This window comes from Rattus norvegicus, chromosome 4, assembly GCF_021556685.1.
Source record: "Rattus norvegicus strain SHRSP/BbbUtx chromosome 4, alternate assembly SHRSP_T2T, whole genome shotgun sequence".
NCBI classification, from domain to species: Eukaryota; Metazoa; Chordata; class Mammalia; order Rodentia; family Muridae; genus Rattus; species Rattus norvegicus.
This window is the reverse complement of record NC_141537.1, coordinates 172,516,259-172,540,465: the sequence shown is the minus strand read 5'-3', so window position 1 is coordinate 172,540,465 and position 24,207 is coordinate 172,516,259. Positions and strand designations below refer to the sequence as shown.

The window sequence follows — 24,207 nt, the reverse complement described above, 5'->3', positions numbered from 1 at the left end:
AAAAATAAATAGCCAAGGTCACTAACGCAGGCAAGTGAAAGACTTCTACATCGAAAACCTTGAAGCACCGAAGAAAGACATCGAAGAAGACATTAGAAGACATGAAGCCATTCTGTGTTCATGGATTGGCAGAATTACTGTTGGGAACATAGCTGGGCACATCTTTGAATTCACCAAAGTCCCCGTCAAGACTCTGATGTCATTCTTCAAGAACATGGAAGAGATGATCCTAAGATTCATATGAGAGCACCAAAGGCTCCAAGTAGACAAAGCAGTCCTGAGGGAAAGAATCCAGCTGGAGATGATGTAATTCTTGGACTCAAATTGTACTGTAGAGCCATAGTGACAAAACCAGACGTGACCCAGTGGGATAGGATAAAGGAACCAGAGATAAATGCCACAGAGCTACAGTGACATGAGTCTCAACACAGATACCCAAAATATACATTGTACTTAAGTTAGCCTCGTATCAAATGTTGCTAGGAAAACTACATATCCATATATAGAAAGAAAAGTGCGGTAAGAAAGGCTAACAAAATATTAATTAAATTTTTTACTAAATATAGATGTTAACATATAAGCCAGTATAAATATAGTAATCAAATATTAAAGTCAAATAAAATATTCATGGGAATATTTTCAAGTCTGCTTGGATGCCAGGAAGTAGATATGGTGGGATAGCAGTTTTGCTCAGAGGGGTGTAGTTAGCTGGGGTGTGGTCAGCAGGGATTTCACAGAGGACCTGAGCCTTGAACTGTGCTCTGAAAAGTCCACGGTAGTATTTTTGACCCTGGGGATCCACATAGTGACTGGAGAAAATGGGCTTCTACAGGTGACCTCTGACTGTTACTAATGTCACCGCTCCCCCCCTTATGGGCACACAGGAGAATTTTTAAAGTTTAATAAACAATGAAGTGGACACTGTTTCAAAATAGCACGTGGCCTTTGATGTCTTTCATTCAACAAAGAAAGGTGACTGTGTCTTGGGTTAGGCTGTGACAAAACAAGTGACTCAGAAGTTTCAGTAATATGAACAAAGTAGATGCCTTGGGACTGGAAAGGTGGCTCAGGGATCAAGAGCACTTGCTGCTCTTACGGAGGACCTGGGTTCAATCCCAGGACTCACATTGTGACTCCCAACCATCCCAGTTCCAAGAGATCCTCCTCTAGAGGCATGAGGCACATGTGGAACTCCTAGAGAGATGTAGCACACAAGTCTATTCACACCAGATAGGGAGCCTATGGCAGACCACTGCAGATCCCTTCAAAGTCCAGCTTGGGGAACCAAGAGTTTTATTGAGGTCACTTACAGGAATACTGGTAAGGGGGTCATTTACAGAAGCAGAAACGACTCAAAGACAGCTGTATCGCTAAAGCCCACACTGGCATATTTCACAGCTTACCAAGGTGGGATCCTGGAACATATTACACAGCCGGCAGGTGACTCAACAAGTTGAGAGCGTACTTTCTCAGTTGATCTAAACCTCTTCCTGGTGGTTCAGCTGGTTTCTGCCTCTTCCAGTCAGTTGTTCTGGTCCCAGAGGCACCTTTGCAGCTCAGCTTTGCTCCCCTGGGAGTGACTCTGAGCCTTTATTGTTTACTTTCACAGGGAGGGGCCTAGCAAATCTGGTTAGTTTCAGGGACTTCCGGAAGTTTTGCAGAGTTGTTACTGATTGAAATTTTGTTGCTGTTGCTAAGAATAAGGCAATGTGAATTGTAGCCTTTTGCTTTATTTGGATAAAGAATTTCTTTACAGCTGCTCATTGTTGTGTTTAATGGTCCAGGCATTGCCTTACTTTTAGAGAAAGAAAATGTGGAAGTTTTTGGTCTCAGCTGAGTGTCTGAATTTTAACCCTTTAAAATGCTGCCATCCAGAGCCAGATAGATAAAAACAAGTGTGAGGACCAACGCCAGCTTATCTGAAGAGGTGCAACTTGTACAAACTAAACGGTTAAATGAAACTGGTTTCTGACCTCAAGGTTGGCTATTGGTTTGTGTAAGAGCATATTAGTTTAGTGCTAAAGTGACCTGCAAAAAAATTTTCTCATTGATTGTTGAATCTAATCTGTCTGAATATGTTCATGTGTTCTGGCCTATGTAACTAAGTCTAATTGAAAAATAATTTAGGGAAACACAACTAGTGTTATTCAAAGAAAATAAAGTTGTTCCTAGGTATAATTTTATTTTGAGATAGAGGAAGAAAGTGAGGCATCAGGGAGGGGAAGAAAGCAGAAAGGGAAAGAGAGGCAGGTGAGCGATGGAGAAACACTGGTTTTTGTACAGGGAGTTGAGAAATGCAAAACTCCACACCTGGGCTAATTTGTTAATGTAACATTTGTCTGCTCCTTGCATCCGAACATGAATGGCAGCATGGACTCTCAAGGAGCACACTGTAGATGAGGTGGCATTTTCATGGGTTCTGAAGTAGAAGCTTATGTCTCAGGCTCTACGTCCCAGAGTATCTGGGAGCTTTATCCTAGTGTTCTGAGAAACCCTAGTCTAGAACAGAGAAATTCTTAGGGTGAGGCCCACAATGTGGCTTTTAAAGCCCATTGTCATAGGTAGCTTCTCCGCTCATGCTGTTCCAAGGCTTTGTAAGGTCTCCAGCTTAGGGTCCAGAGTGCTGCTTACCACTGAACCTAGACGTACATAGAATTCTCCTCAAAAGAGACTCCACAACTGACTTTCAAGTTCGCCTTTCAAAATTGCCCATGAAAATGCTAATAGTGAACTTTATCTCTTGACTTTATATCACCAGAATTATTTTCTTTCTAAATCATTTTTATGACATGAATATATTTTAGGGTCCTTCAAAGGTACTTTTCTGTGATATACATTTTATTCACTGTGAAGCATGGTAAAGAAACCAAGTCAGAATATTAGGGACGATAGCTCAACAACAACAATGACAACAACTACTACTACCTCTCCTCCTCCTCCTCCTCCTCCTCCTCCTCCTCCTCCTCCTCCTCCTCCTCCTCCTCCTCCTCCTCCTCCTCCTCCTCCTCTTCTCTCAAACCTCATACAGTATTTTGGCCTTTCACCTGTGTTTGTCAACCATTTTATCTGGAAGACCCAGCCAAGCATTCAAACATCCTGGAGCCACCATATCACCTAGTCATCGACTACCATGGCAACTGCAGCCATTTCCTCTGCTATCCACAGGTCAAATCAGAGGAAGATAGCCATTTTCCTGCTCTGAGGCTGTGCTGGAGAGTTGAGCGAGAAGCTGATGAACCCATGATTTTGAAATAGTGCTCTTGCCAGATGTCTTCACTGAGTTATGCACTGTGTCCCATGTGTATCAGAAGGTTTCCCCAAGAGCAGCCGTCCACGTATTAGTACCTCACATTGATCCTCAGCCAATAGAGAAGCTCTTTGCTTCACATGTGAGGTGTAGTTATGAGGGAAGGTGTGTGCTTTGGAATGCTGGGGGAAATTGTAGGTGAACCCAGCTCTTTCTTTTGACCACGTTATTTTGGTAGGAACAGACGGATCATACTTCTTCAGATCGTCATCCAAACAAAAAAAGAAAGGTAGCCAAGGTTGAACTGTGTGGTGTGTGTGCTTTTATTGAACCATTTTAATGCTGCAAAAGGAAAACCAGAGTAGACCACAACAACGTAAGTGGTATTAAGAGACTTCCCAAGAGGAGCATGAAGATTTCCGGGGTCAATATAAACTGGAAGATCACTGCTTCCATATTTTTACAAATCAATCATTTATCAGGTTTTTAAAATGTTTGGGGTCCGAATATGTAATTTATACTTTTCTGTTCGGTCTTCCTTCAATTTTTGCAGACTCTTTGAGTGTAAGAGCACCTAACAGTGGAAACAGACATGTTTATAGTTTGAAAATGCTGTCTGATAGGAAAGCTAATGCTTACCTATCGTCTATCTGTAGATATACATATATTTTACATGTCAATGTATGTATCCTGTCATATAAGACACGTGTGTGTATGTATCTATCCATTTGTATATGGGTATGTATATATGACGTATTTCACACATACACACTCATACATGTACAACCTAAGACAAACGTTTAGGTTTGCCAAAGCTTTAAGGCTTTAGGGTACTTTACATTTAAATCGTTTAACCCACTATTTTACAGAAAATTCTCCAAGACCCAGACCATTAATAATCTTACCTATATCTAATACCTCACTTAGGGATAAACTCAAAACTAGATTTAGAATCACGCAGTCCCTTGACCACACACTGGCTCCTTTTCATCCGAGAATTCTGCCTTAGAAGAAATGAAGCAATCCTGAATTTCCAAATCAATTCTTTGATTGGAAATTAACAAATATAAAAAAATGATAATTTTTGAATTTTTTCTTCTTGCTTTTGCAGCATCTTAAAAAGAAAGGTTCCTTCTGCCCGTTGAGTGGTTGATGCAGCCGCTGCCTCCTTCCCTGCCTTGTTCTCCCTTCTAGTTTGTCTCAGAAATTCTGAGTCTCTCGTTTGTGTGTTCTCTTGGCATGTGACAGTGGTTGCACTGTGTGACAACCCTCGTGTTTGAATCAGTGTGGAATCTCCTCTAACATCACCCCCTCATTGGATGCTGTGAAAGGAGATGGTCCCTCTGGTGTCTGTCTTAGCAAGGCCATCCCCTTCTCACAACAGAGGACCTATGGCGGGATCTGCCCATGTGTTTTAACCTAAGTGCAGCAGCAGGTGAAATTTACAGGCTTTTTTTTTTTTAAATCTTATTTTATAAACAGTAGGTTCCTAATTAATAGAACCTATACAGTAGATGACCTCTTTTCTCCTAGAACATTTACAATGTAGGAGCTGGAGGGATGGCTTTGTGGATCAGTGTGTTATTGTTCTTGTGGACAGTCCGAGTTCAGTTCCCCGCACCCACATCGGACAGCTCACAACTGCTGTACCCCAGGCTCAGAGGATCCAGTTCCTCCCCAGGCTCCTGCACTTATGTGCGTGGATTCTCACACACATACCTGTGCGCACCCACACACACACACACACACACACACACACACACACACACACACACACACATTTTAAAACTCTGTAAAACCTAGAAAATTTATGATTCTGACATTTGGAACCCTGAGGATTTAAGTTGGGTCCAAAGGTTCCTGCGTACTGTTAGTTTCTCTCGTGACCTTGGGCTCCCCTGTGAGTAATGAGTGTTTTCACAGTGGGGACTTGGCAGCTACCGCATTCTTATGTGAGGTAGACTTGCTTCAGAGGCGCCATGTGACTCCAACATACAAACTGAAGCCTACGAACTAAACAATGGCTTCTCCAAACTTACCTTTCAGAACAAAGGAAGAACTATGCCCGAGACAGCGTCAGCAGTGTGTCGGACGTGTCCCAGTACCGAGTGGAAGTAAGCTTTGCTCTTGCCAATACTTATTGTGACTCTTAAGGGACATAAAAATGGGGAGTGGACTAAGAGCTGTGTTTTGTTTCGTTTACATAGGGTGTGTTTTAAGTTGTACGGGACTTCCTTAATATATTTTCTTTCTTTGGAGATGCTACAGGCAAAGCTATTGTGAGAGTTTTTGTTTCAGAATAAATAGTTGAAATTATAACGTGCTCACTGGCCGTTGTGAGCCCAGTTATAACAGGAGAAGGGCTTCTGCTTTACACTGACATTAAATGTGGTCACCAAGCAGCTCAATTTTACATTTAGTTTTCTCTGGTGTCATCACTAGCTTTCCTCAAACACCGGTTTCTCTTTTAGTTTGGAAGATATTTGCTCTTAATCGGAATCACAGCGACCCCCGTTTTTAGTGGGAAATATGTAAGCAGGGACATCATCTTTAATTTGCTGTTTCAATTGCTCCTCTCAAGCATTGCCTAATTAAAACTAAACCACTTTGTTTCAGTAAGGTGGTTTCAGGACAGGGCGAACGTGGTGGTTGTTAGAGACCAGAACCATAGCTGCAGCTCTGGGTAGCTGTCCAGATCGTAGCTGCTTCTGGGAATGTTGCTTTTGTGCAGCACTGAAATAGTTAATCTGAGTAACGGGTGGGGGGTCATTAATTTAAGGAAATGCTGTTTATGTTTTACTGCTAAGAACTTGTCTTTATACCATGCTGTTGTAGCCCCACATGACTCAGCATGAGACAGGTTTAGGGATCCTACAAATCAAGGCACTGTTTTCCATGTGCAAAGAAAATGCCCACTCAACCCCACCCTCTCAGTAGATTAACTGAGGCTGTAGTGTGCTGCCTTAAGCCTTTGGTTCTCCGCTAACCCACTCATTATGCAAATTCATCCTCCTTTGAGAAAATACCCGTAGAGAGGGTTTTATTTTGTGTACTCAAAGTTTCTCTTCTCTGTCCCTCTTGCGCCGACTATCTCAGCACCTGACCACCTTTGTGCTGGACCGGAAAGATGCCATGATAACCGTCGATGACGGAATAAGGAAGCTGAAGCTACTTGATGCCAAGGGTAAAGTGTGGACCCAGGATATGATTCTCCAAGTGGATGACCGAGCTGTGAGCCTCATTGACTTGGAATCAAAGGCAAGTCTGGGAAGCTTACGTCATTGTATCCTTCAAGGACGCACCACAGACATTAATGTGTGCAGTCATGGTAGATTGCCGGGACATGGGTGACGCTTTGACACTGTCAAATATTTACCTTCTTTTATACAGAACGAATTGGAGAATTTCCCTTTAAACACAATCCAGCACTGTCAAGCAGTGGCACACACATGTAGCTATGATTCCATTCTCGCCTTGGTATGCAAAGAGCCAACGCAAAACAAGCCAGACCTTCACCTTTTCCAGTGTGATGAGGTTAAGGTAAGAGTGGCTTAGCCTCCCATTAATTCCAGTGTGCGTGTGTGTGCGTGTGCGTGTGTGTGTGTGTGTGTGTATGTGTTTATGTGTGTGTATGTGTGTATGTACTTGTGTGTGTATATGTGTATATGTATGTGTGTATATGTGTATATGTGTATATGTATTGTGTATGTGTGTATATGTATGTGTGTGTGCTTGTGTGTGTATGTGTATCTGCGTGTATGTATGTGTATGTATGTGTATCTCTGTGTGTATCTCTGTGTGTGTATGTGAGTGTGTATGTGTGTGTTTGTGTGTGTGTCTATGTGTATCAGTGTGTATGCGTGCTTGTGTGTGTGTTTGTGTGTGTGTTTGTGTGTATGTGTGTATATGTGTATGTGTATGTGAATGTATGTGTGTGTGTATTTGTGTATGTGTGTGTGTTTGTGTGTATGTGTATATATGTGTATGTGTGTATATGTGTGTATGTGAGTATATGTGTGTGTGTATTTGTGTATGTGTGTATGTGTGAGTGTATGTGTGTGTGTATTTGTGTATGTGTGTATGTGTGTGTGTGTTTGTGTGTGTATGTGTATGTGTGTATGTGAGTCTATATGTGTGTGTATTTGTGTGTGTGTTTGTGTGTGTATGTGTGTATATGTGTATATATGTATGTGGGTATATGTATGTGTGTGTATTTGTGTGTGAGTGAGTGTGTGTGTGTATTTGTGTGTGTGTATGTATATGTGTGTATTTGTGTGTGTGTGTGGGTATGTAAGTGTGTGTGTACCCAGAGAGGTCAGATGAGGGTGTCAGAGCCCCAGGAACTGGGATTATAAATGTGAGCTGCCTGATGAGGGTGCTTGGTGCCAAATTCCCATCCTTTGCAAGAACAGCAAGTGCTCCTAACTGCCGAGGCAAATCTCAGGTTCCTGTCCTTCACCCAACCCTCTCAAGCAATATTCTAATTTCCAATCAGGTAAAGGAAAGAGGAAATTTTATTAATTTTTTTTAAACTCAAGGTGTGGTGTAATGGCTCCTATTAGTAATTGTGCCTCTCAGGAGGGTGAGGCAGGAGGATTGCTGCAAGTCAGGGGCCTGTTCAAAAGTACCAAACAGACATAGATACATGTTGCTTATCATTGTTTACGAAGTGTATCTGATATGTGAAACTCTCATCAGGGCCCTGTGCATATAATTAAAACTAGATCATTAAAGATCATGCATTGCGCTTGCTTCCGCAGCAGGGATACTAAAAATCATGCTGCACAGAGAGACAGTAAGTCTGCTATAATCCCACTTTCTTCTTTGTTAACCTTGTATCGATGATTTCAGTAAGATCTTCAGAATGCCCCATGGTTCTGACATAAAACTTGCCATTTAATTATGCGACTTGGAAAGTTGCTCAGCATAATGAGAAATAGCCAGGCAGAGTTGGCAATAATAATATGCTTGAGACCCCCCAATTATATTTCAAAGTCCATGTAGTTTCTAAATGGTTATAATTTATTGGACCTCAGAATTTATCTTCAACATTAGATATCGTTATTTTCCCAGTCTGTTTCTCTAAAAGAGAAATTACCTTCGGTTGACTGGCCCCTGTCTTAGTTTCTTTCCTGTCCCTGTTATAAAACACTGACAAAATCAACTTAGGAGAGGAAAGGGTTTCTTTGAGTTTATAGATCCAGGGGGACAGGAGTCTGTCCTGGTGGGTAGTCATGGCAACACACAGCAGGTGTGGTAGCAGGAGCAGGGAGCAGAGAGAGCCAACTGAATGTGGCCATAGGCTTTTCATCTAAAAGCTCTTCCCCAGCGATTTACCTCAAGGCTGTGCTTCTAGTCATCCATGCAACTCGCCCTATGGGAACCCAAGGTGGACAATTCTCAGTCAGGTTACCACTGCCTCCTCCCAGAGCACTGGTTTACTTGTAACTTTTATCTTGTAAAGCAATTTTAGAGCAGCCCAAGAAAACCACTTATCTCGTAGCCTTTCTTTGACGTTAAACCACAGCACATGCAGATCGCCTTTACCCGTGTACGCTGCAATTTTGTTTCTGATTTCAGTTTATTCTATGGGTGATCATATGAGAAAGTCTTACTTGAAAGAACTGTGTTATTTAAGTAACTTGTAGCTTGAAATCTATCAGTCTTTTGCACTGATTTTTGGAATTCATGAATTTTTTTTTTTTCTGGAGTTGTGGACCAAACACAGGGCCTTGTGCTTGCTAGGCAAGTGCTCTACCACTGAGCTAAATCCCCAACCCCATGAATTATTTTAATGATTTTGAGGATTTAGATCTACTAAAGCAAAAGTGTTCAAGTGGTTATTTTGCCCTGAAAAAAGGGTGAAATTTTATTAGTGGATTTTACATCTTGAGTTTTGATATTTATTTATTGAGGAGGGCTATCGCATGTGGAGGTCAGAGGACAAGTTGTAGAAATTGGTTGTCGCCTTTCTACCGTGTGAATTCCAGGGATCCAGTTTGGGCCATCAGGCATGGCAATAAGTTGTCCTTAAACTCTGAATCATCTCATTGGCCCAATTCAGAGATTTACAAAAAAAATACTGAGTCAAAAGACACTTAAACTTTGTTGTTTGTACCCGTGCTTCTGAGTCCGACGTGAGTGTGAGTTACAGTCTTCCCGAGTAGAGGTTCCAGACTTCAGTGTCTGCAGTGTGGAATGAAAGGCTTTCCTTCTCTCTAGGGGACTGAGACAATGACAGCTGCAAACAGATTTCCTGGACAATACTCTGTAACTACCCTCACCATAGCTCTGACCACTAAAACCAAGGAAACCCGCTCACTCACTGGGCCACACTTCTTTCATGAGGCATGCAGTTTAATTACTAATTTAAGAAACAAGTGCTTGATACTGTGACGTAACTTGCCTGTGTGTAGAACATCTTGCGATAACCGCTTTTTAGTTTAATTTTTTATTACGGGGTGCTACATGGTGCCCTTTGCCTCCTTTGGGATGGTGACAGTTTTTCATTCTGGACACCTCCAGTTTTAATCCTCCATATAACAGAGGGCTCTGGCCTTAGGTGAACATTTGGGATATGTTGGACTAGAATGTTCTAAGGAAGTGACTCTGTACCGGGACCCATCGTGGCGTCACCTCACAGTGAAAGTGATCCAGGCCAGGCCATTCCACCTAGTGTTCCTCAGAGAATTAACCAGAATGGAGAATAAACAAGGGCTGCGGAGAAGGTTTAGTGGGTGAAAGGCTTGATGCACAAGTCTAAGAATTGAAGTTGAAATCCCCAGAGCCTGTGTCAAGCCAGCTGTGGTGGTTATGCATCTGTAATCCTCACACACCTCCAGGGAGATGGATGCAAAGACAGGAGAATTTCTCCAAGCTCTGGACAAGCTGGACCAGCTTATATGGGAGTAATCAACTAAGGCCCCTGACACACACATGCACACACAAACACACACACATGCACGCATATACATGCGCACACACACACACACATACGTACACATAAACACACACATACATAAACACACACTCACACAAATACACACACACATACACCCACACACACAAACGCATACACACAAACACACTCACACACACACATACACACACACATGCACGCACACACATACATACACATAAACACACACATACATACACATAAACACACACACACATACACACACACAAACACATACACACAAATACACACACTCACATACATGCACACATGCACACACAAACACATACACATAAACACACATATACATACACATAAACACACACATACACACATACACACAAACACACACACATGCACGCACATGCGCACACATGCACACATGCACGCACATCATGCATATACACATACATACACATAAACACACACATACACACACACATACACACATACACCAACACACACAAACACATACACAAACACACACTTTCACACACACACACAACACTTTCTCTCAAAATACACGATATTGAACTCTCCCATCAATTCTAAATTTTTTTTTTATTTAGAGAATACTTTATTAGTTTTTGTAATCAAACCCACGTATATAAGACCTTACATATTTAATACAGTGTGTTACCCCTGTACAAATGGAAAAAACTTAAGTTCAACATTTCTAGACCAATATGGCTGTTAATTTCTGTACAGTGCCAACTCAACACAGTAAACGGGGATACTTTTTTCAAAAGTTGACAGCACAGGTAAAGTTTCAAAAAATTCAAATTATATATCTGTATATATATATTTATATTTATATAAAAAGACCAATAATAGCAGTGTGTTATGCATCAACAGCAGCAACAGCTTTTCCAGGTTCTGCAGTCATCTGAACAAAACTGTAGAGACATCCAGCACACTCCATTAAAAAAAAAAAAAAAAGTAAAAAAACAAAACCCGAGAAAACAGCACAGTTCTGTTACTCTTGTGGTACCTGGCACCATTTTTTTTTAAATTAGCTTCTCAATCATCATCTGGAAAGAAAACATTCTGAGCAACATCATTAAAAACAGCTCTGATAAAGCACGGTCACTACTACGTATCATAAAGCAGGTACAAGCTATTTTACATCCACAGAGGTATGATACAGTACTGTCCTACATCTATAATACTAGAGGATACAATTTAAAAGGCATTATTTGAGACTTGATTCTACTTTTCCAGCAGAGGGCCCAAAGGATGGTGTGACACAGCTTTGTAAAGAAACATACTCTAGACAGGATTTCCTTTCACTAGTGGCACACTTCTAAGGATTCATTCTCTCCATGAATGTCAGCTAAAACCGTTATTAAAAAAATGAAATATCCCTAGAACAAAACCGTATAACCACCGGATTCACATGAAGATGACCTAGTGGAGACAAGCTGGACCTCACCTTACCAACAAGCTATCAAATCTGTTATGTTTAAACAGTGAGACCTCCAAGGAAGGAGATGCCAAGTAGTGCTTCAAAGCTTCGGACCACAATCAAACACAGCATCCTTTTCAACAGAAGCAGAAGCTCATCTGAATATGCTCATGGATGCTGACATCAACATTTAATCATCTCCTCACTCATCCAGGAAGAGGGGGAGATCAGTTACTACTGTACTTTAATGTGTTCAACCAAATCACCATATTACAAAAATAGCAAGCTGCCATAATAAAAAATAAGGCTCCTCTATCCAGCACCAGATAGCATCATTTTACTTTCAAGCCTAGAAATTGCACACTTGTATATAAACCAATCGAAGATGAGGATTGAGAGTTCATCTTGGTGGATTTTTCCTTTGATGAATATGAAGTGTCCTTCCTTATCTTTTTTGATGACTTTTAATTGAAAATTGATTTTATTTGATATTAGAATGGCTACTCCAGCTTGCTTCTTCTGACCATTTGCTTGGAAAGTTGTTTTCCAGCCTTTCACTCTGAGGTAGTGTCTGTCTTTGTCTCTGAGGTGTGTTTCCTGTAGGCAGCAGAATGCAGGGTCCTCATTGCGTATCCAGTTTGTTAATCTATGTCTTTTTATTGGGGAGTTGAGGCCATTGATATTGAGAGATATTAAGGAATAGTGATTATTGCTTCCTGTTATATTCATATTTGGATGTGAGGTTATGTTTGTGTGCTTTCATTCTCCTTGTTTTGTTGCCAAGACGATTAGTTTCTTGCTTCTTCTAGGGTATAGCTTGCCTCCTTATGTTGGGCTTTACCCTTTATTATCCTTTGTAGTGCTGGATTTGTAGAAAGATATTGTGTAAATTTGGTTTTGTCATGGAATATCTTGGTTTCTCCATTTATGTTAATTGAGAGTTTTGCAGGATACAGTAACCTGGGCTGGCATTTGTGTTCTCTTAGGGTCTGTATGACATCTGTCCAGGATCTTCTGGCCTTCATAGTTTCTGGCGAAAAGTCTGGTGTGATTCTGATAGGTCTGCCTTTATATGTTACTTGACCTTTTTCCCTTACTGCTTTTAATATTCTTTCTTTATTTTGTGCGTTTGGTGTTTTGACAATTATGTGACGGGAGGTGTTTCTTTTCTGGTCCAATCTATTTGGAGTTCTGTAGGCTTCTTGTATGCCTATGGGTATCTCTTTTTTTAGGTTAGGGAAGTTTTCTTCTATGATTTTGTTGAAGATATTTACTGGTCCTTTGAGCTGGGAGTCTTCACTCTCTTCTATACCTATTATCCTTAGGTTTGATCTTCTCATTGAGTCCTGGATTTCCTGTATGTTTTGGACCAGTAGCTTTTTCTGCTTTACATTATCTTTGACAGTTGAGTCAATGATTTCTATGGAATCTTCTGCTCCCGAGATTCTCTCTTCCATCTCTTGTATTCTGTTGGTGAAGCTTGTATCTACAGCTCCTTGTCTTTTCTTTTGATTTTCTATGTCCAGGGTTGTTTCCATGTGTTCTTTCTTGATTGCTTCTATTTCCATTTTTAATTCCTTCAACTGTTTGATTGTGTTTTCCTGGAATTCTTTCAGGGATTTTTGCGATTCCTCTCTGTAGGCTTCTACTTGTTCTCTAAGGGAGTTCTTTATGTCTTTCTTGAAGTCCTCCAGCATCATGATCAAATATGATTTTGAAACTAGATCTTGCTTTTCTGGTGTGTTTGGATATTCAGTGTTTGCTTTGGTGGGAGAATTGGGCTCCGATGATGCCATGTAGTCTTGGTTTCTGTTGCTTGGGTTCCTGCGCTTGCCTCTCGCCATCAGATTATCTCTAGTGTTACTTTGTTCTGCTATTTCTGACCGTGGCTAGACTGTCCTATAAGCCTGTGTGTCAGGAGTGCTGTAGACCTGTTTTCCTGTTTTCTTTCAGCCAGTTATGGGGACAGAGTGTTCTGCTTTCGGGCGTGTAGTTTTTCCTCTCTACAGGTCTTCAGCTGTTCCTGTGGGCCTGTGTCTTGAGTTCACCAGGCAGGTTTCTTGCAGGGGAAAAGTTGGTCCTACCTGTGGTTCCAAGGCTCAAGTTTGCTCGTGGGGTACTGCCTAAGTCCTCTCCGCAGCGGCAGCAACCGGGAAGATCTGCGCCGCTCTTTCCGGGAGCCTCCGTGCACCAGGGTTCCAGATGGCGTTTGGTGTTTTCCTCTGGCGTCTGGATGTGCACAGAGTGCAGTCTCTTCTGGTTTCCCAGGCGTGTCCGCCTCTCTGAAGGTTTAGCTCTCCCTCCCACGGGATTTGGGTGCAGAGAACTGTTTATCCGGTCTGTTTCCTTCAGGGTCCGGCGGTGTCTCAGGCGCAGGGATCCTGCCGCTCCTGGGCCCTCCCCTACGGGAACCCAGAGGCCTTATACAGTTGCCTCTTGGGCCAGGGATGTGGGCAGGGGTGGGCAGTGTTGGTGGTCTCCTCCGCTCTGCAGCCTCAGGAGTGCCCACCTGATCAGGCGGTGAGGTCTCTCTCCCACGGGGTTTGGGAGCAGAGAGCTGCTGCGGGCCGGGATCCGCGGGTCCAATTCTAAATTTTTATGCTCACCAGTGTAAAAGAATACATGACTCATATATCTAAGAAAAATATACATAATTACACAGAGCATACGAGCCCCAAAAATAGAAGATAAATACATGAGCAGCATCCTCATCTACAGCGATAATTGCAGGCTATAAATAAATTTCATAACGAAGAAAAATTTAACACCTTATCTGCAAAAGCCACTTGAATCACCAAGAAAATCTAATCGTGGGTCTTGCTGGGACAATGTTGGGAAAGTTTGTGGTGGCAGATAATCAACTCTTACCTGAAATGGAAAAAAAATAAAGTGGTTTTCAAAATGGGTCCGATGGAGACTTGAGAGTCAGCCTATGCATGTAGAGCTGTGTGAGCTGTCCATCAGTGTGGCAAGGCATGGAGCCGAGAAACTTATAAAGAGAAAAGCTCTGCTTCCTAATGGCTCTGGAGGCTTCAGTGCATGGCTATTTGGCACATCGCCTTTGGGCCTGCGCTGGGAAAGTCCATAGTAGCAGGAAGTGTGTGGTAGAATTGCCGTTCACTTCACGGGAAACAGGAAGCGATAAGAGAGAGATGGGAAGTATCTGGCAATCCCAGTGTCATCCATAAGAGCACAGCCCAATGTCTTCTCTTCCTTCCTTCCACTGTCTCCCATTTGAGGGCTGGATCCCGGCCTTCAACCCCCATTCCTCCAGGGACACAGCAGGCACTAACTGTGTGGGTAGGTTTGCATTGAGCTCTGGCGGTCTCTGTAGGGCCTGGCGATAGTCTGGTGAGCTAATAGGTTTCCCTGTGGAGGGAGGAAAAGGGGAGGCAGCCACCAGCCCTGCACATCTTCTCTTACACCCCTCCTTTCTGACAGAGCAGAGACCGCGTTCTTTCCGCACTTGCCTTATTCTAGTGGGCTCTTGGGAGGAATGTTTAAGTGGAACCTGGAGGTAGATTGACCTTAAAAATCCACGTTTGAGTTCCGTCATTAGAAAATACATCATTAAAAAGCAGAGTCATATTTTTTTTTAAGGTTGATGTTAACAAAGTCTTGCTACCTGTATTACACCAAGACACTTACTGACGCTGACAACGGATATAAACTATATATTTTTTCCTGTCTTAATCTTTATATCAAAGCTCAGACAAGCCGATGGCCTTCCCGATAACTCATCTCTCCTTTCAGGCAAACCTAATTAGCGAAGATATTGAAAGTGCTATCAGCGACAGTAAAGGCGGGAAACAGAAGAGGCGGCCGGAGGCCCTGAGGTAAGAGCACCGAACGCCATTAGTGGATGGGATTGGATCATAGAGGGTCTTGCTGTCTAGCCAGCCCGTGTCTGCCCCATCTTGGTTCTCCACGTGTTAACTCTTCTTCTACATAGCTTCTCAGACCTAGATGTCCCAGAGTGTTATAAAAAAAAAAAAGTGTGATGCTTTAAGAGATGACCCAAGGTCTCCCCATATGCCCACAAGCTTTTCAAATACCATGTGACCTAAAGAAAAAGTCACTGTAGTTTGCCAGGGATTTTAATTTTTCTGTATTTCTGTGTCTCGGGAACTTACTGACACAGTAGAGTTGGTTAGGAATCCTGATTTCCCTGACAGTTAACTTCTAAGGCTGAAGGGCAAATGGCACCAATGGGGAGAACCATTGATAGGAGAAGTGGGGAGAGGGTAGCAGCCCAGTTGGACAATTTGTTTTTCACTTTTAGGATGATTGCCAAAGCAGATCCTGGCATCCCTCCTCCTCCCAGAGCTCCTGCCCCTGTGCCACCAGGGACCGTCACACAGGTGGACGTTAGGAGTCGAGTAGCAGCCTGGTCTGCCTGGGCAGCTGACCAGGGTGACTGTAAGTACCCAGACCTCACCCTTCTGAGGATCCACTTCGGGTTATGCTGTCTTTCACCCTTTCAGATCCTCATGCTCATTTCTAGGTCAGAGTTCACGTTAAAGAGCTAAATCTTAGAGGTTATAAAGTTAAGTCTGGACTGCTGTTAAGGTGGTTGTCCATGAGAATTCATGCCAGCCATTTAGTAGATACTCTATGAGGATGGAAGTCATTTCTGACTGGCTACCTGCGTGACGTCGACGTGACTAATACGCTAGGTGTCACATTGGTCACTGTGACTCATAGATTCACCGCTGGCAAGACTGTTTTCAATTTCTCTCCCCTAACACCCTGAATGGCACCTGTCTGGAACTATACATTCTACAGGTAGGGAAGTCACTTGAGCTGGGTTTTTCTGTGCTGTATGACTGAAGCTCATGATGTCTTTAGTGATGGTTACTCTCAATCCCATGGGCTAAAACTTGATACCTGAAATAAGAGCTGGCTCTGCTTATCCATGTGACCGTGGAAGGTCATCTTTTTCCATGCTTTGACCTTAACCGTAAAGTGGGTACAACAACACGCAGCTTTCTGTGACTGCAGAAGCCACTCATACTATGATCACAGTCAGCCCAGGGACGTAAGACTCACTGTCAAAGAGCATTGATGGCTTTTGCTTTGGGAATTACATCAGTCTCAACCAGTTATCTCTGTAAATACCATGGTTTTTAAAAGACTAGGATTTATAGTGATCTGTGCTTATCGTGACACCAAGGTAGGTTTCCTTGGTATCGTTCTGGTGGAGGGGGTTTGGATAGTCGCCGCTATTGTTGTCTTCTGTGTATGTGTTGGAGAGATGTCAACACTGACCTGACTTGAGGAGAAGACATATTAACACTGACTTGACATGAGGAGAAGACATATTAAGTTAAAGAGATCCTCAATAGAGTTGTAGGAATGCATATGAAATTAATACAGTTGTACAATAAAAGAATTTATACTCAGGTATTCCTGAGCTCTTACTAGATTTTGTGTAAAATGTTCCTGGCATTGCCATCCGTTACAATTACAGTGACATAGACTTCTAGCTTTCTAATTGTTCAGACAGAACTCAAGACCTGGTATACAAAGTTCTGTGTGAGTGCCAGAGAGTCTCAGTTGGGGGTGTCCTAAAGGAGGCTCCCTCTGCTCCCTCTGAGGTTTCATCAACTCTGACTATAGCCCCAGAGAACTCTGACATGTAGTAACCCTGTCTTCCAAAAGTGAGTTCAGCAAAATGGTGGCAGTAGTTCCCGGGACCCCAACTCACTTTGCCCCAGACAATGTTGTGGGGTCTCTCGGAGACACCGATTCCTTCTGTGAGACATAGCCTTCTGTGTAGCCCTGGATGTTGTGGGGCATCAGTATGTAGCCAAGGCTAGCCTGGTCACCCCTGCCTCAGCTTCCAGAGTGACCCCCTTTGGAGTTCCTAATGGCGGTTTCAAGTTGACTTCCCTGCCTTCCATGGTACCACTGTACCACGAAGGCAGCAGCCACTTGTAAAACGGCCCCTAACCGTCAAGCTTTGTTCATGCAGATTAATGAGCTTGAATAGTTAGAGTTAAAAATGTAGTTTTGTGTGGCCCAGCAATTCCCTTTTCTCTTCCCGTGCGTTCCATGTCTGGCCAGTGTTAGCATGAAGGAGAAATTGGGATTCCGAGTGGCCAGTATGTTTCGGCAGTTCTCCGCATTAAGCCTCATGAGTCATGATGATGTATCATGAGTTCTCCCTCCACTCCTTGTGATCTAGTGCTCCTGCCCAAGCCATATGCCTTTTCGCTTAATGTACTCTGAAACACATTGCCCCAGCTGTCCATGTTACCATAGTGCTGACTGACTCACCTCAGGAAGGCATCTGTGATGGAGGTCTCATGATTAGCACTCACAATGGAGCTTTCTTGACATCGCGAACGCCTCTGAGACGCGTATTCAGTGTTTTATCTCGAGTCATATGATTTAAGCGCAGTGATCCAAAGGCTTGTGGGTTTTATGCTGACTTACAACGGCCATTGAGAAATCACTGTACTCTCAGAGCTGCAACGCTTTTGTGGTAGTCACAGGGTTGGAATGTGGGGGGACCAGCAACCCAGGCTGTGAAGACGGTTCAGTTGGTACAGTGCTTGCCACATCAGCATGAGAAGCTAAATCCCATTCCCAATGCCCAGGTATAATGGTGAGTGTCTGTAATTCAAGCTCAGGAGGGGGAAGACAAGGGGTTCCTAAGGCTTGCTGGACATAACTACCTCCAGGAAGGAGGGGGCATAGCTGGTTAGAACCTTAGATATGTGGGCAGGCCAATCACCAGCTGTGCCCAGTGCTCCTGGTACCCGTGGCAGGACATACTCAGGGGCCACGAAGTATCACCTTGACTTGTTTGTTCCAGCGAACTCCCCGATCAGCAACTGGAATTCCTCCCTCATCGTCTCTCATGTTCATTTCTGTATTGATATTAACAAACGTAGAAAGTCTCACAATTCTCCTTTCTTTTCAGTCGAGAAGCCCCGGCAGTACCACGAGCAAGAGGAGACGCCCGAGATGATGGCAGCCCGGATTGACAGGGATGTGGTGAGTGCTGCCCGAATCCGGTTTAGCTCATGGTCCCTTCTGCTTTGTGAGGAGGGGGAAACAAAGGCATCGGGATTGGCAAAAATGTCCGCAAAATTTATATTTTCCTCTTCCCAGCGTTCAGTATTGAAAATTGAATTTTCGCTTAACCCCTTGTCCGTCCTTCCTAGTATTTAGCTTGATGTTACCTCCTACAGAGCGCTGGCAACTCGGCCAGGTTGCAGAGGGCATGAACCCGAACTTCCAAGAACCTGGAAACCAATTGTCTGGTTTTGCTTTTTTTTTAATGGTCTGTGATTCATAGACACAGACCATTTAATGTTTGCTCATTTTGGTTTATTAAGATATTTTACAGCTGGAGAGATGGCTCAGTGTTTGCAGGGCTTGCATCAAAAGTTTGGAGGCTGGAGTTCACACCCCTAGAGTAGATGGCTGTTGGCAGCCCATCACTAGCTAGAAGAGTAACCATTAGAGAAGCAAGTCCTAGGTTCCACTGAGCGGCTCTGCCTTATTTGTTGAAGGTGGGAGAGGAACTAGGATGATTCAGGACATCCGTACTTGGTCTGCACAGGTACACACATGTGCACACACACACCTACAGGCAAGGGAAGCTGCAGGCACCTCTTCACACATGTGCCCACTCACATGCAAATGAGGACATACACACTCACACGCGCACACACACCACACCCTCATGAAAATAGAAAACATACTTTAGAATACCTTAAAAGGAGAAGTTAAGTGACATTTAAAGTGTAAATATTAATGCTTTATAAAGAAGAATGCTGTATTTATTGCCGCTTCTTTAGAGCAATTAACTTGCAGGGGTAATTGACAGTTAATGGCTATGTCTGTCACATTTTAAGTGTGTGATTTATTTACCTTTTAAACTATACACATTCCCAGGTTCTTTTGGGAAAAAAAAATCACTGAAAGGAGTCTGACATTTAGAATTAATTTTTAAAAGATTTTCACTTTTCAAAATAAGGGCATATTAGAATCAGGACTGCGAGTAGTTCTTTTTTAAAAAAGAGTATTCTGTAGTTGTCTTCAGACATTTCAGAAGAGAGCATCCCATCCCAGAAGGTTGTGAGCCACCATGTGCTTACTGGGGCCTGGGATCTGCCTAACTCAGTCCCTGCTCAGTGGGAGAGCAGTCGGTGCTCTTAACCACTGAGCCATCTCTCCAGCCCATTCTTAATCGATTTTGAGTGTGTGTGTGTGTGTTCTCTCTCTCTCTCTCTCCCTCCCCCTCCTCTCCCCCTCCCCCCTCTGTGTGTGTGTTCTCTCTCTCTTTCTCTCTCTCTCTCTCTCTCTCTCTCTCTCTCTCTCTCTCTCTCTCTCTCTGTGTTCTCTCCCTCTGTGTGTGTGTTCTCTCTCTCTCTTTCTCTCTCTCCTCTGTGTGTGTGTTCTCTCTCTCTCTCTCTCTCTCTCTCTGTGTGTTCTCTCTATGTGTGTGTGTGAGTGAGTTCTCTCTATGTGTGTGTGTGAGTGTGTTCTCTCTGTGTGTGTGCATGCGTGTGTTATCTCTCTGTCTCTCTCTGTCTCTCTGTCTCTCTCTGTCTCTGTGTGTGTGTGTGTGTGTGTGTGTGTGTGTGTGTGTGTTTCTGTATGGGTGCAGGTGCCTGCAGAGGTCAGAATCCAACATCTGATTGTTTTGAGCTAGGGTTTAGGTGGTTGTGAGCCACCCAACATGGATGCCAGGTGCTGAGTTTCAGATTCTACAAAGGCAGAATGTGCTCTTTACCACTGAGCCATCTCTCTAGCTCTAGAATTTAATATTTTATCACACTATATTATAGTGAAAGGTTTATCAAATGCTACTTTATAGTCTTATAATACGAAGAGTCCTTCATATCAGACTAGAGAAAGCTGCAAGAGAAGTATAAAAGATAACCGAAGAGGTCGCTAGCATGCGTTTGTCTGCTCTGGGATGTGGTCCTCCTGATACCTTTGGTGTATGTGGGCTGTGTGTTTTAGGTTCTCAGGGCATTCTATAATGGGCACACAGTAACTTTGTCAGAGACCTTACAGGACAAATATTGCAAAACAAAAACATCCTGTGCTCTGCTAGCAAAATGTTTCTCTGAATCCTACCCCCAGCTTTGTATGTGTGGGAATATGTATATTTCAGTGTGTGTGTGTGTGTGTGTGTGTGTGTGTGTGTGTGTGTGTGTGTGATGTTTTCTTAGAATTAGTGATTGACTTCATGAAAGTGATCATTTTTCTCTTCTCTTCTAAAGCTTCTCTCCCTTACATTCTAGCTAACAGCTAGAGCAAAATTAGGGTTTTTCTCCCTTTGTTTTATATCTTGTCCTGTTATTTCTAATTCCAGCAAATCTTAAACCATATTTTGGATGACATCGAGTTTTTTATCACAAAGCTCCAAAAAGCAGCTGAAGCATTTTCTGAGCTTTCTAAAAGGAAGAAAAGCAAGAAAAGTAAAAGGAAAGGACCTGGAGGTGAGTGGGTGAGCGGGTGAGCGGGTGAGACTGGGTTCCCCAGTCTAAGGCTGTCAGACTCATGGTGAATGGGCTTCCCCAGTCTAAGGCTGTCAGACTTAGGAGTGAATGGGCTTCCCCAGTCTAAGGCTGTCAGACTCATGGCGAATAGGCTTCCCCAATCTAAGGCTGTCAGACTCATGGTGAATGGGCTTCCCCAGTCTAAGGCTGTCAGACTTAGGAGTGAATGGGCTTCCCCAATCTAAGGCTGTCAGACTCATGGTGAATGGGCTTCCCCAATCTAAGGCTGTCAGACTCATGGTGAATGGGCTTCCCCAGTCTAAGGCTGTCAGACCCCACTGGGCTTCCTTACTCTGGGGTTATCAGACCCACAGTGAGTGGGGACTTCCTTACTCTTGAGCTTCCTTACTCAAAGCACAGGTGAGTAAGGTACCTTACTCTTGGGCCATGAGAACTTCAGGACTAGGTGAGCTTGCGTCCCAGGTCCTGTATTTGGACCTGGGCACCAGGTCCTGATCTTGGACCAAGGTCCTGTAGCTTTGGGCACCACTGGAGGTTCAAGTGGAGAGGGAAGGGCTCATGTTTGTTTCAAGCTGACTGTGCCTTGAGTGTGACTGAGATTGGACGGTAGCCACACCCATCTATAGTTTTCACAGGGAGTTAAAAGTGAGTTTTTGTTCATAACACTGATCTTTTCTGTAGAGTTCTTTAATTGAAAATATGTAACCTTTTTCAACATGAAAAATTGCCTTCTTTCATCTGAGCATTTTATAATACTAATGGATTCGAATCATATTGCAAAACCCTCAGTTGCTCATTCACATTCAGAGTTGCATAGAAGCAATTTTGAAGCGTGGTGCTGAACCGCCAATGTTAAAATGCCTTAGAAACTGGGCCAGCAATCCCAGCACTCAGTAAGTCGATGCAGGAGGATTATTCTTAGTTATATAGGACAGCCTGGGATATCAGACCTTGTCACAAAAAATAATAATACTAAATGAAAACGAATGGCTTTGAGTGTATAAAAGTATAAATGTAAGGGTAGTGTTTATATTACCTCTGACAAAAGGCACAAATTGAATGTATAAAGGAGTTGTCAGCTCATGTCTCGTTCATTAGAGCTGACTTCAAATCCTCCTGCAGCCCCTGTCTGTATGGTAAGAGTGTTCAGCTTTCAGTGTTGTCCTGAGCGTAGATGCTTAGATGTTCCTCTCCTCCACTCATTCTGAATGAAGTGTTCTGTGATGTTTCAAGCTTCCCTCTTCTGTTTGCTGAATGGAGCATGCTCTCCTCTGGGTTATCCAAGCTCAGAACCCAAGCCTCTGTGTCTTCTTTCCTCAGCATACGGCTACTTTGACTTATTTTCCCAATTCCATCTGTACGTAGTTTTCCCATTCTCATAGTTGGCATCAAGTTGAAACTGTCATCATTGTTGAGACAGCTTGACAGCAGTTTTCATCCCCCTAGTCTTTTGTACTGTTAGGAGAACCAGTCAACCTATCAATCACTCAATCAGTTAATCAATAAATCAACCTTTAAGAGAGGGTCTCTCTCACACAGCCGGTCTCAAAGTTGCTATAAAGCCAAGGATGACCTTGAACTCCTGGTCCGTCTGGCTCCGCCTCTCAAGTCGAGGGTTACAGGTGTTCCCACGGCCAATAGGACACCCTTCACAGTGTTCTAGAGTTCTCATAATTCTGCCCTGAAGTGTAAGTAGTTCTGTGAACTATTGATTGAAATGTCACTTCTTACCTTGACATTCAAGGTCACCTACAATCTAAACCAAAGGTCCCCTCTCACACACATTCCTCTGGGTTTATGTTGCTTGTTTTGTGTACACCCAATTTCTCTGTTACTCCAGATGTTGTTTTAATCTTAGCATGTTATTTCCACAAACTTGGGGGAGGTGGGCAGAGCTTTTCAAATCCCTTTTTTTTTTTTTTTTTTTTGGTTCTTTTTTTCGGAGCTGGGGACCGAACCCAGGGCCTTGCGCTTCCTAGGCAAGCGCTCTACCACTGAGCTAAATCCCCAACCCCTTCAAATCCCTTCTTAAAAGTTACTTGACATATGCCTTTTATTCCAGCATCCAAGCCAGGCTCAGGCTGATCTCTGTGGGTTTGAGAGCAACATGGTCTACAAAGCAAATTCTGGGAGAATAGAGAAACCAAAAAAAATAAAAAAAGTTTCTTGAAAAACACTTTCTGGTTGTCATGTTCCCCATTTCCCAAGCAGTATACTCTCCTGTCGCAGCGCTTAGATGCTACACCTGTTAAACGTATGATTCATTTCCTCTGTTATTTTTCAGGGCCATTAAAAGCAGGGCTTATCACTTACTCAATTTTATAGCCTTTAGAATGATCGCAAGAATTCCTGGGACATAGGAAGGCTTCGAGTCACATTTATAGAATTCAGTGAGTCACTGAGAGGGTCTAAGAGAAGAGGAACCCATTCAAACTTAGGATCTTCATAATGAATTTATTTAACAAACTTCCTTGTGGGTCTGTTCTCATCTGTCCCCTGCTCTTTTTTATTTCTTTAGAGGGCGTCTTAACACTGAGGGCAAAACCGCCACCTCCTGATGAGTTTGTTGACTGTTTCCAGAAGTTTAAACATGGATTCAACCTTCTGGTAGGTGTGCTTTATTTATATATAAGAGAAGAAGCAGATGGGGAAGATCAAAGTCTAGCCAAATGTTCCTGAAAATTAAATCAAGAGAGACAGCTGTCCCTGTAGATTTGTGGGTGTGTGTTTTGATTGGCCTTTCATTGCAGCATCAGATTGGAAGGCATGCATGTCAAAGAGACTTAGCTAAAAAAGCAGTATTTCTCGGCTCTCTGTCCCTGATGGAGTCCCTCCAAGGAGAAGTGTGAAGAAAGACCTCTCCTTCCGGGTCTGCATTGGACAGCTCTTTGAGCGTCCACCCTTGGGGTGACCGTGTTGTGGTGATGTATTTGTTTTCTTGCTGTCACAGGCCAAGCTGAAGTCCCACATTCAAAACCCGAGCGCTTCGGATCTGGTTCATTTTTTGTTTACTCCACTAAATATGGTGAGCATTTATGAATGAAACAAAGCAACCGTTCTTGGTATCTTCCACCCAAGGGTCTGAGTTACTTAAGTGGGTTTCTTTGATTAC

At 43.1% G+C, this 24,207-nt stretch overlaps 1 protein-coding gene across 10 annotated transcripts in view; it reads left to right on the top strand.

Moving 5' to 3' along the window:
• Window positions 1-24,207, top strand: part of Eps8 (EGFR pathway substrate 8, signaling adaptor) — a 173,283-nt gene that overhangs the window by 110,797 nt on the left and 38,279 nt on the right. For all 10 annotated transcript variants that reach the window (XR_015685598.1, NM_001376935.1, XM_087657770.1 and 7 more), the window contains 9 exon segments: window positions 5,294-5,361; window positions 6,344-6,505; window positions 6,638-6,787; window positions 15,364-15,446; window positions 15,893-16,029; window positions 18,539-18,612; window positions 20,948-21,074; window positions 23,614-23,702; window positions 24,046-24,120. Coding sequence is in view for 9 of the 10 variants with exons in the window: in NM_001376935.1 (NP_001363864.1) it covers window positions 5,294-5,361; window positions 6,344-6,505; window positions 6,638-6,787; window positions 15,364-15,446; window positions 15,893-16,029; window positions 18,539-18,612; window positions 20,948-21,074; window positions 23,614-23,702; window positions 24,046-24,120 (965 nt within the window). In the remaining variant the exon portion in view is untranslated.